Genomic DNA, 12,101 nt, shown 5'->3' with positions numbered 1-12,101 from the left:
GTCCCCCGAGACAGCTGTACACTGTAATCTCTGACCCGACTCAATGATTAACAAAAAGCCAAACCCTCTTCTTCCACTCAATGCGCCTATACGTTCTTCTGTTGTGTAAAATAGAAATTTCCTTTGACATTCATACATATTTAAGTAAAAACTAACTATGTACAGTATGCACAGTACTTAAAATATATATTTATTTGGCAATATACTCCAAAGGTTTTAGTCAATAAAGCGGTTGACATGCTGTAACCTATTGAGTGCTGTTGAGTAAGTTAAAACTCCATTTTAACTATAAAAATAATAATCCATTTTATTAGTCTAGCTCAGGGTGACATTTAAACATTTTCAACATGATATTAGCAAACATTATTTTTTACAGAAACATATGACCATAGTATGCAGAGGATCACTATTTCTTCTTTTTCCTTTGTTTTCCCTTTTCAGTTTTAAAATAGTTTGTATTAAGATCACTCTGTTTTGAAGTGTCTGATTCTTTGGACCACTCTCTCTGCAGCTGCTGAATCATATCAGGAGTCAGGAGGCCGTCCCGTACAAGGCGGCTAGTCAGTGAGCTGTTCATCGTGGCTCTACTCCCTCTCTGCACCTTTGGAGAAAGTCCGTTGGCCTTTTGGTCTGGTTTAGCGTTTTGGAGTGGGTCAGAGACACTAGTGTCTGATGCTCTGATGAGACGAGTGATGTTTCGAACTCCTTCTTGAATAATTTCATCAAGGTCTTTCTGGATTTGTCGTATTAATATTGAGTCTGGAAACATGTCCATAAATCGATAACTATAAAAGGAGAAAAGAAGAGCATTACTAAAGTCTTTTGTTGTCATATTTCAAATAAGCACAAGGGATCTATATTAGAACAGTTATTACAGAAGCAAACCTTAGCCAGAGGTAAAGATCCAGAACATCATGAACTGCTTCTAAGTGCACCAAATCCTTAATGTTTTTTGGTGCAAGTGGAGGCCAGCCAATATGACGACACACCCAGTCGAATGTCAGAGGCTCATCTCGACTGAACTGACGAGCGAACTAAAAAAGAATGCAAAATTTGGGTGTATTTCATGACTGTCATAAAATAATTTGATAGTACGTATTAAGAGTCCAAAGCTATTGTTTCACCTTTAGAAAAGAAGTGCAAACAAAAGGTTGTTTTTTGTTGATTGGGGCTGTGCAGAAGACATAGCGAGACCTCAGATTTAAAGGGATATGCTGAATCATATCAGCCAAAAACTTAAAGTCATCAATGTTGCAGACAAAATACAGGCCATCCACTTGAGAGAGGCTCACAAAGATGTCCTGTGGGAAAGAAAATTCATTCATACACACTTTGTTCTCAGGTATGTATGGAAGCCCGTTTCCGCCATGAAAAAAAAAATAAAAGCCCCACAGAAAGTCGAAATTACGAGTTTTAAACTCGTAATTATGAGTTTAAAACTCGTAATTATGAGTTTAAAACTCGTAATTATGAGTTTAAAACTCGTAATTATGAGTTTAAAACTCGTAATTACGAGTTTAAAACTCGTAATTTCGACTTTTAAAACTACTAATTATGAGTTTAAAACTCGTAATTATGAGTTTTAAAACTACTAATTATGAGTTTAAAACTCGTAATTAGAACTTTTAAAGTCTTAATTGAGCTTGTAGCACACTGCAACTGAGTGTACAGAGCAGAGGAGACAGGAGGAGGACTGTTATGTTTATCACCTACATACTTTTAAAAAATGAATAAATTAAGCTCCAGTAAAGTTTCTGGCGTCTTGAACAAATCAGTGGGCCCTGAGTGCTGTTCTGACCACTCATGAGCTGTGCTCTGTGTCTGTGAGCGCTCGTTTTCCTGGTCTGAGCAAAGTGCCAGCTGGTCACAACCCCGCTGGTTTATTGAGGAAATTATTAAAATACCAAATTCATTTAATCAAAATTGATGAGGTTCACTTTTTGTAAATGTTACATTCCCAAAATTACGAGTTATAAACTCATAATTCATACTTTTAAAAGTCCTAATTACGAGTTTTAAACTCATAATTAGTAGTTTTAAAAGTCGAAATTACGAGTTTTAAACTCGTAATTACGAGTTTTAAACTCGTAATTACGAGTTTTAAACTCGTAATTACGAGTTTTAAACTCATAATTACGAGTTTTAAACTCATAATTACGAGTTTAAAACTCGTAATTTCGACTTTCTGTGGGGCTTTTATTTTTTTTTTCATGGCGGAAACGGGCTTCCATAGGTATGGGACTTCAAGAGCAAAGAAAAAATAACCGGGGACACTGACCAGAAGGTTAGACAGTGTTGCATCAGGAAGATGGTAGGCAAACATCTCAATTTGTTCAGCAGTGGGATGAAGACCCGCAGTCTGAAACAATCAGAGAAAAATATAAACGGAAGAGAGGTTTCAAAGTGTTCTTAAGCAATTAAGCTATGTTAAAGTCTATTAATTAAAGTCCATGTCACCTCTATGGGCTCCACTAACTGACTCAAAAGTTCCTTTAAGACCGGAAGATCGTCTCTGTGCATTGTTGTTACTTCTCCTTCTTTAAACTTTGAGGAGAACCTAACAATACATTAGGGAATGCAATTATTTCCACTACACACTTGTTCATTATTGTTTTATTTTAAACCCACATAAGGGTTGTAGGATAACAGTCATAGCTGACCTGCCTGCACGACCGGCGATCTGCAAAGCCTGTGAAGTGCTAATTGTCTCCATGTGTTTTTCTCCTTTCTCATTCACATTTGGCTTGACTAGGCTATTGAAGATGATACGCTTAATACTCAGGTTAAGTCCCATGCCAATAGCATCTGTGGCGACCAATATCTTACAAGGGTCATCAGGGTCATTGAATTTTTTGGCCTGGGACAGTTTAGTACCTATAACACAAAATAATCAACTATTACTTGAAAACAGCTTTACAAAAACAAACAAATTATAACCATAGACCAAAGCAGTCACCTGGAGGTAGACTCCCATAAATCACAGCACATTCAAGACCTCGGACCTCTACTTGTCTGCTGATGGAGTATATGTCGTTTTTACTGAAACACACAATACAGTCCCCTGGTCTCAAATTGTCTAATGATTCCAGAGCTTGATCCAAGATTGAGAATGGAGTCAAACGCTTGTAGTTATGAACCTGAAGACAAATACAAAAAGCAATTACAGGAATACAAAATACTAAATCAAAATAAGCAAAATTTACAGTTTAACTAAAGATGTATTTATCTGGACGTCTCACCTCCACCTCCTCTCCAGTGGTATACATAAGCTCCCTTACAAAGTCTATTGCAGCTGTTTCCCCACAAACATGAATCTCTTCTGCACAAAGACCTGTAACATTTGTCAAAATTATTTGGGGATGCTAAAAATATATATTTATCACACACAAATGTATTTGTTTTACCCAGAAGGGCCCTAGTCCAAGCCCAGCCTCTGGACGGATCTCGAATCATTTGAATTTCATCAATGACTGCAATCTCATCTACATAAAAAACAAACCAAAACAGTAAACGATGGAGTGGCACTGAGGTGCCACTTAACAACTGATAATTCATCTTTGTTATTCAAACATACACGGTGTTGTGACGCTGCACATTTCAATGGTGCAGGCAACATGACCAGATGCCCGTCCCTCTGGATCCACAAATGTTCGTTCTTCACCTGTTACTAAGTCACATGGTACACCCTAGCATCCAAAAAAAAAACAAAAATAAAAACTGTTCAGAATTAACAGGTGAAAAGACAGTAATACTCACAGCATCGTTGCTCTTCTCAAAGATCTCATGAGCCAGAAGTTTCAAAGGACCACAGTAGACTCCAGATTTGGCAGCAAGATAGCGCTGAATTGCATGGTACGTTTTGCCACTATTTGTGGGACCAGCGTGAAAAATTACTTTTCTCTGGATTGCACGGGCTTCTGGGTACCTGAAAAATAGAAGTTGCTGGGGTCAGTCTGTTTGGCTACACTTTTCGCTACCACATTTGTGGTCAATTTACCAGTTGGCCGGGACTCTGAGGTCTGAGATCTTTCTCAGGTCGTCCATGCAGTCTAACATGGGGAAGATTTGCTTGGCGTGGCGCATAAAGTATGGGAAAACATCATCTATATGACCTTTAAGAAACACACGAAACTTGTTAATGAAAAATATGAACAATCTCACTGTAATCTAACAACACAAACCAACCTGCTCCACAGCAAACATCACTGAGAATGATGTGCAGGTCAGCAGGGAGTGATGAAATTTCCAAAACAAACTTCCTAAAGCTGATGAAGGCTTGATGAAAGAGTCGAGCTGTAAACGCCGAAAAAAAACGTTATTCCATCAAGACACATGTAAACTCAAATACACTGAGAAAAAATAATAAGATCACCATCGAGGCCATTATCTGCTGCCAACTTTTGCATCTCCTTTCTTTTATAGAAGCGGTTTAGTACTTTCAAGAGCTCATCTGGATCAGTCATGGAAAAAAGAGACTGTTTAATATGTAAAGCAACATCACACAGCACTTATTAAACTTATTACTAAGGACATTCTCTCACTTTTATCCAAGGGCTGTGTAAGCTCTGCTCCAACACCTACGTCTGCGGAGGAATCGGTCTTTAGAGTCACCGGGACAAAGAGTGAAGTGTCCGGAGGCTTCGGGGAGGAGCTGCCGGAGGACCGGGCTCTGATGGACACCACAGGACCAGCGCGTGGACATGGGACTGACAAGGCAGCACCAGCGTACAAATGAGAGCGGCACGACGTACGCGCAGCCCGGGAGCTAATGTGCCGCTGGAGCTGAGAAAAAGCGCAAACACAGCGGTTTACAGAGGCTGCCATGAGCGCCACTTTGTCCGGGACCGTCGCTGAAAGAAGGGCACTTAATAAAGGATGTTATAATTACTACATTACTGCGAAACATGTGTAACTCCACAACATCACAGAGGTCGCGCCTTCACTTCCTGCTGTTGCAACGTGCGACAGGACCCCATTTGTGTTTAGTCATCCACAAAGCGCCTGAACACAAAACAAGTGCACAAAACTGCTGCGCAATTTGGCGTCTTTTACCTTTACAGTTTTTGTCCTAACTGGCACACAGTTAACAGTTAAATATACATATATTAACACAAAGGACCGCATTACTATTGAACTGTGTGTTTAAAGTTAAAGTCATGGCTTAAAGTTCCCTCGTTTTTTTGGGAGGCATTATTTGGGACACCTTTATTTCATCCAAAGGTCCAGCCATGGATCTATTAAAATATCATCCAGCACATAGATTGGTTTAGCCATGGGTCCAGCATATATAAATTCTAATACTTATGTCATAGAGAAATCAATAAAAAAACAAAAGACAAAAAAACCCCAACTAAAATCACTTATGTTTCCATACTAAAACAAATCTAATAAAATCCACAATGGTATGTTTATATTTAGTATAAATTGCATTTATTGATGATTTCATTTATCTATATTGTTTGGATTTTATTTATATACATTTATTATACACAAATGCACACTCATGGTTTGATTTGACATGGCTGGTTTACATGCAATAGAATAATCTGCTGAGCTGAGATTTTTGGCATTTTAATGTGGGACAAAAAACAAAATTGCTAATGACAAGAATAATGCAAAGTTACAAATACATTCTGTTTTCTTAGCATTTAGTAATAAATATGAAATAAGTAATTGTGGTACGAATAAGGTGCAAAGAGACAAATGTTAAGTGTATATATATATATTGGTGTGTCTTTAATGACTCTCCTTTACTTACAGTTTTAACAGTTGGAAAATGCAAAAGAATCAGCTCAGCATTACTTCACACAAGAGTTCAGTGACTTCAACAGTGTGCGTGCATCTTTAAAGCAGGACATAAAGTGCCCATTTGGAGTTCACAGTGGCACCTTTTTGGGACTTTACTTAAGTCAAGTTGAGTGCAGATAATGGCAGGTGTAAGCCATTTTTATTACACATACATAACTTATAAATCCAATCAGACTGGTGTACAGCAACTCATGCTTTTAAAAAAAGAAAGATGGATGCATCACAGTTTGTCCATAGAGGACTGTATTCTTTCTAATATCCTGCTGGGCCAATGAGAATGTACTTACATATAACCGTTAACTTTACTATTCTGAATTAATTTAAGATAAAACTGTTTTGGTTGTCAAGAACAGTTGTGTAGCCATTATTATTATTTTCATAATCTGGAAAACACATGTCATTTTTTTGTAGATAAGTGTATAGTCTAGTGTTTTGACTTTTTCTGTTAGTGTTGGAAGACTGTAATTATATTCATATAAAAAGTACTTCTCTCAAAAAACCCTGCGAAGATCAGTGAAAATAAATCATCAAACAGTAATTTCAAAAGTCTATTGTGTATAAGATATTCTAAACACAATGTGACACAATTTGAACAAAAAAGTTGTTTTAAAGAAATCATACTAGCCGTTGAATAAGTTGAACAGGTGGGGGCTTCCTCATATGCTCAACTAGTACATTTAAGACAAGTGAAATGTACTTACTTTTTTATTGTATCTATTTATCTGATCTCTTACAACCATCCTTAATTTCAGCCTTGTCCAATATACCAAACAAACTCGATTACTGGGAGGGGAGAAGGAGGATGGATGCCAGAGATATTTGAACCATTATGAAAACACGATGAGATCCAGAGGCAGCAGAAATATACACTCACATGAAGGCCCCCTGCTTGAAAGCATTCAGAATGGTTCTCTCTTTAGCTGTATACAGTGGACACTTTTCAGAGCATAGATGGTAATGATTAATGCTTTGTAATTTAGCATTTCAATTTTGCAAAGTCATTCAGTCACTAGGAAAAGACAAAATAAAGTTAAGGACGAGCCAGAGCTTACAACAGCAGCTGTGAGGTGGTGGGACCTGTGTCTCTGGGTTTCATGTATACAGCCATCTTCTTAGTCCTTAGAGACAGGCAGCCCTTACAGCCTGGCTGCCAGGTAGAAAGTCTTTGTGTAGCTTTAGTCTCTTTAGCTTCACATCTCTGGCTGCTCTGCAGTAACTGGTTGGGTCCTGGGTTCAGGAGATTCATAACGCTGGTGGAAGTTTCTCTTCCTCAACTTCTCTGGAGCTTTTCTCCACAAAACAATTTCCTAATGATAGTCAAAAAATACATACAAGTGAAATTTAAAACTCAATATTTTTCATTTATTTTTATGGACAGGCTTTTTAGCTGATTAGCATTTTAGCAAAATGTACCTGTTGTTTGAAATATCTTCTATCCTCTTCATCCACTAGGACAAGATTGAGAAAGTATCGTACAGAAAATTTCTTGTTCACGTCCCTCATAGTGGGCGTCAGGTCATATCCTGTAAGAGAAAGAATCTGTGGTAAATGTTGGAAACAAATACAGATGAAATGAGAGCATAGGTTTAATTTACCTGCAAGAAACAGTCTGATGGGGATTGACTCTCCTTTTACTGGAGCACCGTCCATTATCTCGTATTTAGCAACAGTTTCAGTCTCAGTGGTAGTACTGGGTCCTGGAAGGGGAAAAAAAACACAAACAAACCAACATGCCCAAATGAAATAAACAAACTGTGTGTTTAACAATAATATAGGGATGCACCATTACCTATGCCAGTTATTTCTTTCTTAATGAGCTGTAGCTCCATGTGTTGGATCTTAATTCTGACCAGCAGAAAGTAGATCTTCCCCACAATCACATCCTTTAAGTGGTATCTAAAAGACAATGAACAGGCATGATATACACTGGATAGGTAATAAAATGATACATTATACCAATTTTTCTATGGCTATTCTATGACAGAAACTTACTTGGATTTATTGTATTCAAACTCAATGTGCAGACAGTCCTCAATGCCGACCTCCATTTTAATTGAGTTGTTGACATCTGGGTACGTGGCTAACTGGTGGACAATAAGCTCATACTCCTTGACTAGGTCGGAAAGGCGGCGGACTATGGTCACCCTGAGAAAATACCTGGAATGATAAAATGGAGAACACTTAATGCTTAACACTAAATCAATACAATGAACCTTTATAATATATAATATGATAAACAAATGTATACCTTAGCCTGACATTAGCTCCTGTGTAGGACTCATAGGGCTTCTCAACCTGCATAAACTCAAAGTCATAACTCCGATTCTGCGTCAGTTCTCCAGGTAGGGCCAATTCTTTCACCAGGTCCACGAATTCATGTGTGTTGCTTTTATCAGAAAAAAGCTCTGAAGTACAAATATGTGATTACTATTATATACATTGTTAAAGTAGATCAATGACATAATTAAAGTCACAATGTACATTAATTTAAGCCTGTCACAAATGACTATATATCGAATTATCTTTTTTTTTTTTTCCAATATTTTTTTTTTACATGTACATTATTACATGTACGTTTGTTTAATGTTTCAATATTGTACATTTAGAAAAGGGTTTACTGGGATTATCCTGCTTTAGGATTATTGTTACTGTCTGTCTGTTTTTTAAAAAATGGACCACAAGTCTGAAATAAAGATGAATTGAATTGAATTGTGTTAGTGGCATAATTTAGTTTCAGTATTAGAAAATCTCGTGATATTTTCAACACATCATACTTTCAAAATGTATTACTGTGACAAGCCTAATTATTCTCCAGGTCAAATGTGGGTTACAAAGAAGTTTAACATAAATCCCCCATTGGTCATTTTCACTACAATGTTTTCATTGCCCTACTGTAGCTCTCTGATTTCACATGACTACCACATGTTTAGTTAAACCTTTCAGCCATTTGAGGAACATATAGTCGACAAAATGTTTTTTTTAGCACACAATTGAACATTTACTGAGTATTTTAAGTATTATAGCAAAATCACCTATCTGTCCAACAAACTCTATACGTATGCCTTGGTGCTCGAGGCGTTTTCCTCCCTGCTTTACATTGAGGTTCACCTGAAAATAAAAGTAATAGTTTTTTTCAGTTTAATAGATTGACTAATCAGTAATGCACGTGTTATGCATTAGTTTACCTTCCCAGATACAGACTCCCCATCGTAGAACAGGTAATGTTTCTCCACTTTGCCATCTTCAGTCTTCAACTCAGCTGTCTTTCTGTTTTCCGCATCATTCAGAAGTACATCAATCTCACAAACCGGTCCAAACAAACCCCCAAGGAAACTCTAAAAGCATAAACAAAGTACATTTGCAACCATGTACAAAATATTCATTAAAATACGTACCTATGCAATAATGAGTTGGCAACCACAGACCTTTTGTTAAAACACCAACATTTTTTCTCACAAATTCAATTTAAATGGACAATGCAGCATTGCTTTATTATTAAATGTGTCATGCAGTGAGCAACATTTCTGGTAGAAGGTCTGCCAGCTGCTTGTTTTCATAGAAATGCTTTTGCTTTTCCTGGAAAGTTCCACAATTATGCATTAAACATATTTATTTTGCATTTATTATGCTCCAAAATACTCTGAATATAAGCATTCTCATTGGAAGCAGACCTGCCTCTCGGCCTGCTGGCATCACCTGCTTGTCTCCATGGAAATACACAAGTTTAATGCCATATTGTGGAACATTCCAGGTAAAGCAATCACACCTCTCCACAGAGACAGACCCCCCACCTGAAAAGTTACACATTGCACTTTTGCTATTACATTTCAGAGTTAAAACAAAAATAACACACACAAACGTACTTGCTAGTTCAAATGCTAACTTTGTAGACGATATAGTTGTAGATAGTTTACTACTGAAATGACAACATTTTAAAGTACAAATGTGATACAGCTAAATCTGATCTACAGCAAGACGCGATCTCCAACAGCTGACAGCTGCAACATAACATTACCAACTCTGTTTCCAAATTAAGTGTTACAGAAATATAAAATAGCAAAGTAATTTCAGTCTGTCTTTGTAGTGTTGCTCTGCTGCTGTCCAAATCTGTCAAAGTAACGCTGGCGGCCTCGCGCTAGCTAACTCGGTCACCACTGTGTTAGCTTCTTTCACGTCACGTTTAATTAACAATTAATAAATACAAAACAGCATTCCATCCTTTAAGCCAAACGGAGGATCCCGGTGCATTTCAGTGTGATTTAGGTAGTGTGTGTTGTGTTTGCACTCACCATCTCGCCCGTGTAGACAGCTGAAGCTAACAGCTAAAGCTAACAGCTAGCCCTGCTCCGTGAAACCCGCACTGATGCTGCCTGTAGACAGCTGAAGCTAACAGCTGAAGCTAACAGCTAGCCCTGCTCGTGAAGCGCTGTTGCTGCCTGAACCATAAGACTGAGTGTCATGTGACCTGCCAGGCTGTTCTCTCTCTCTTCCTCTATCTTTCTCTCTCTTTCTATCTCTTTCTATCTCTCTGTGGGAGAAGTAAGAGCAGAAACACTCTGAAAAACCGCAGCAGATGCTTTGGTCCCACTGCACAGAGCTTCATATGACATGCAACACACAATTTGTAAGAAAGAAAACAAAAGAAAAAATAAAGGGAAGCCTAATCTTAGCAAATTTCCTCTTAAATCTGATATGAACTTTGTAGTCTAATAATATGCACAATTCAATCTTTACTAGGAAACAGAGTATCTCGTTCACAGCCTCTATGAAAAAGCTGCTGCATATGCACATTGTCTCTTCATATTATTCTCTGATTTTAGCTCTTGAAAATCTCCTTCATGAACCACCAGTAGCCTAAATCTACCTTGCGATCTAAATGCAATACAGCATTGCAACAACTATGAGATTTTTCTTTTTAAAATCATTTATTGGAAGAAAATATTTTCTTACAGAATGCCAAACATGTAGAAAACACCCATGTTTTAAAGACCTACATCAGAGTAGGCATTTGTGAAGAGTTATGTACTCACATTGAGTACATTTAAATTCCTCAAGAATGCAAAAACATGGGCCAGGCAATAATTTATATGCACTGATCCAGATACAACAGATTTATGCAAACTCAGCTTCGAGGCATGAGGAAATGTAAGGTAAGACTAATGTATTGCACAAGGAATACTTAAGAATTAAAAATCAAATATTACTTAGTTAAAGCCCAGATGCTTGAGGAGGCACAAGACAACAGCAACTGTATATTTTAAACCAAATGTCTTTGGTTTGTTTGCTAATTTCTCTGTAATTTACATTTAATTCATAGCATACACCATAGAAAACAATGTACATTGTAGAATATAATATATATAAATATATATATATACACACTTTTTATTTTGGTATTTTAATCATAAATGTGTATTTTACAGATTAAGAAGATGGTCTTCCTTCATCTCCTCCTTGTCTGGTTTTTGTTCATCTTGTCTATCCATCCAGTCCGATTTACGATTTTTACGGCCACCTATGACAACAGCAAGAGAACTCAAGAAAAGTGTAGGCTGATATTTAAACAAATACATATTTGAAGGCATTACCTCTGTTTGGCTTGTAGTTTTTGTCCAAGAGTTCTCCTGGGCCATTGTCTGCCGGAGTGGCCCCGTCCGCCATGAAGCCGGAGCCTTCATCTCCAGAGCCGTCTACAGGCAGGTAGTGGATGGGGGACTCTCCCTCATCAGAGTCCAGAGACTGCCCCTCCACTGTATCCTCCTCCTCCTCTGGATCTTTCTCATCCTCCACTGGCTCAGTCACTCTGAAAAAACAATTAAATATGTCACTGCAATGTCTGGCAAGCAAATACCTTTCTACAATATGGACTTCCTTGTCAAAGCCTGATCTTGTCAGATCTTAGAAGCTAAGCAGAGCTGGGCCTGGTTAGTAGTTTGATGGGAGACCACAGGTGCACAGTGGGGTGCACAGTGGGGTGCCAGTGGCAAGCCCACATTATCTGCTTGTCTCCATGGGGACATACATAAGTTCATACTGTGGAACATTACAACTAAAACTATTACATCTCCATGCAGTCAAGCCTTTTGTGGACCCTCCACCAGCAAAGTAAAATAGTGTGCCTTTAAAGGAGCTGTTTGAGGAGCATACATAAACTGAACAATAGAACAGAGCTGGAGTCTAACAAGGCGTCACAGCCGTGCTTCCTCTGAACACTTCCCCTTCACTTCCTGTGCAGGCTGCAGTAGAACTGACATCAATATTTTCTAAGCAACTGTGAATATCAGATGCATTGG

General features: G+C 37.9%; 2 protein-coding genes across 2 annotated transcripts; both read right to left on the bottom strand.

The window, feature by feature from the left end:
• Window positions 1–169: 169 nt before the first annotated feature.
• On the bottom strand, window positions 170–4,994 carry supv3l1 (SUV3-like helicase). Its single transcript, XM_033983783.2, has 15 exons — window positions 4,542–4,994; window positions 4,373–4,450; window positions 4,186–4,293; window positions 3,998–4,112; window positions 3,757–3,925; window positions 3,575–3,686; window positions 3,405–3,482; window positions 3,240–3,331; window positions 2,957–3,137; window positions 2,661–2,874; window positions 2,458–2,557; window positions 2,279–2,359; window positions 1,125–1,301; window positions 886–1,034; window positions 170–785 (listed from the first exon to the last, which is right to left on the bottom strand). Exons 1-15 carry the CDS (start codon window positions 4,822–4,824, stop codon window positions 407–409), a joined length of 2,316 nt encoding a protein of 771 aa, XP_033839674.1. The 5' UTR covers window positions 4,825–4,994; the 3' UTR covers window positions 170–406.
• Window positions 4,995–5,414: 420 nt separating this feature from the next.
• On the bottom strand, window positions 5,415–10,287 carry vps26a (VPS26, retromer complex component A). The gene is made up of 9 exons (XM_055231796.1): window positions 10,098–10,287; window positions 8,994–9,143; window positions 8,841–8,916; window positions 8,057–8,213; window positions 7,801–7,965; window positions 7,598–7,704; window positions 7,404–7,505; window positions 7,222–7,331; window positions 5,415–7,115 (listed from the first exon to the last, which is right to left on the bottom strand). Exons 1-9 carry the CDS (start codon window positions 10,098–10,100, stop codon window positions 6,999–7,001), a joined length of 987 nt encoding a protein of 328 aa, XP_055087771.1. The 5' UTR covers window positions 10,101–10,287; the 3' UTR covers window positions 5,415–6,998.
• Between the last annotated feature and the right edge of the window lie 1,814 nt (window positions 10,288–12,101).

This window comes from Periophthalmus magnuspinnatus, chromosome 3 (genome assembly GCF_009829125.3).
Source record: "Periophthalmus magnuspinnatus isolate fPerMag1 chromosome 3, fPerMag1.2.pri, whole genome shotgun sequence".
Lineage (NCBI taxonomy): Eukaryota > Metazoa > Chordata > Actinopteri > Gobiiformes > Gobiidae > Periophthalmus > Periophthalmus magnuspinnatus.
This window is presented reverse-complemented; position numbering and strand designations above follow the sequence as displayed.

Coding starts and splice junctions, on each gene's coding strand:
- vps26a (XM_055231796.1), bottom strand. Junction 7,966..8,056: donor GGAGCTAATGTCAGGCTAAG/GTATACATTTGT, acceptor TTATCATTCCAG/GTATTTTCTCAGGGTGACCA. Junction 7,332..7,403: donor CATCAGACTGTTTCTTGCAG/GTAAATTAAACC, acceptor TTTCTCTTACAG/GATATGACCTGACGCCCACT.
- supv3l1 (XM_033983783.2), bottom strand. CDS start 4,824: ATGGCAGCCTCTGTAAACCGCTGTGTTTGCGCTTTTTCTCAGCTCCAG. Junction 3,687..3,756: donor TTGAGAAGAGCAACGATGCT/GTGAGTATTACT, acceptor TTTGGATGCTAG/GGTGTACCATGTGACTTAGT. Junction 786..885: donor GATCTTTACCTCTGGCTAAG/GTTTGCTTCTGT, acceptor CTCCTTTTATAG/TTATCGATTTATGGACATGT.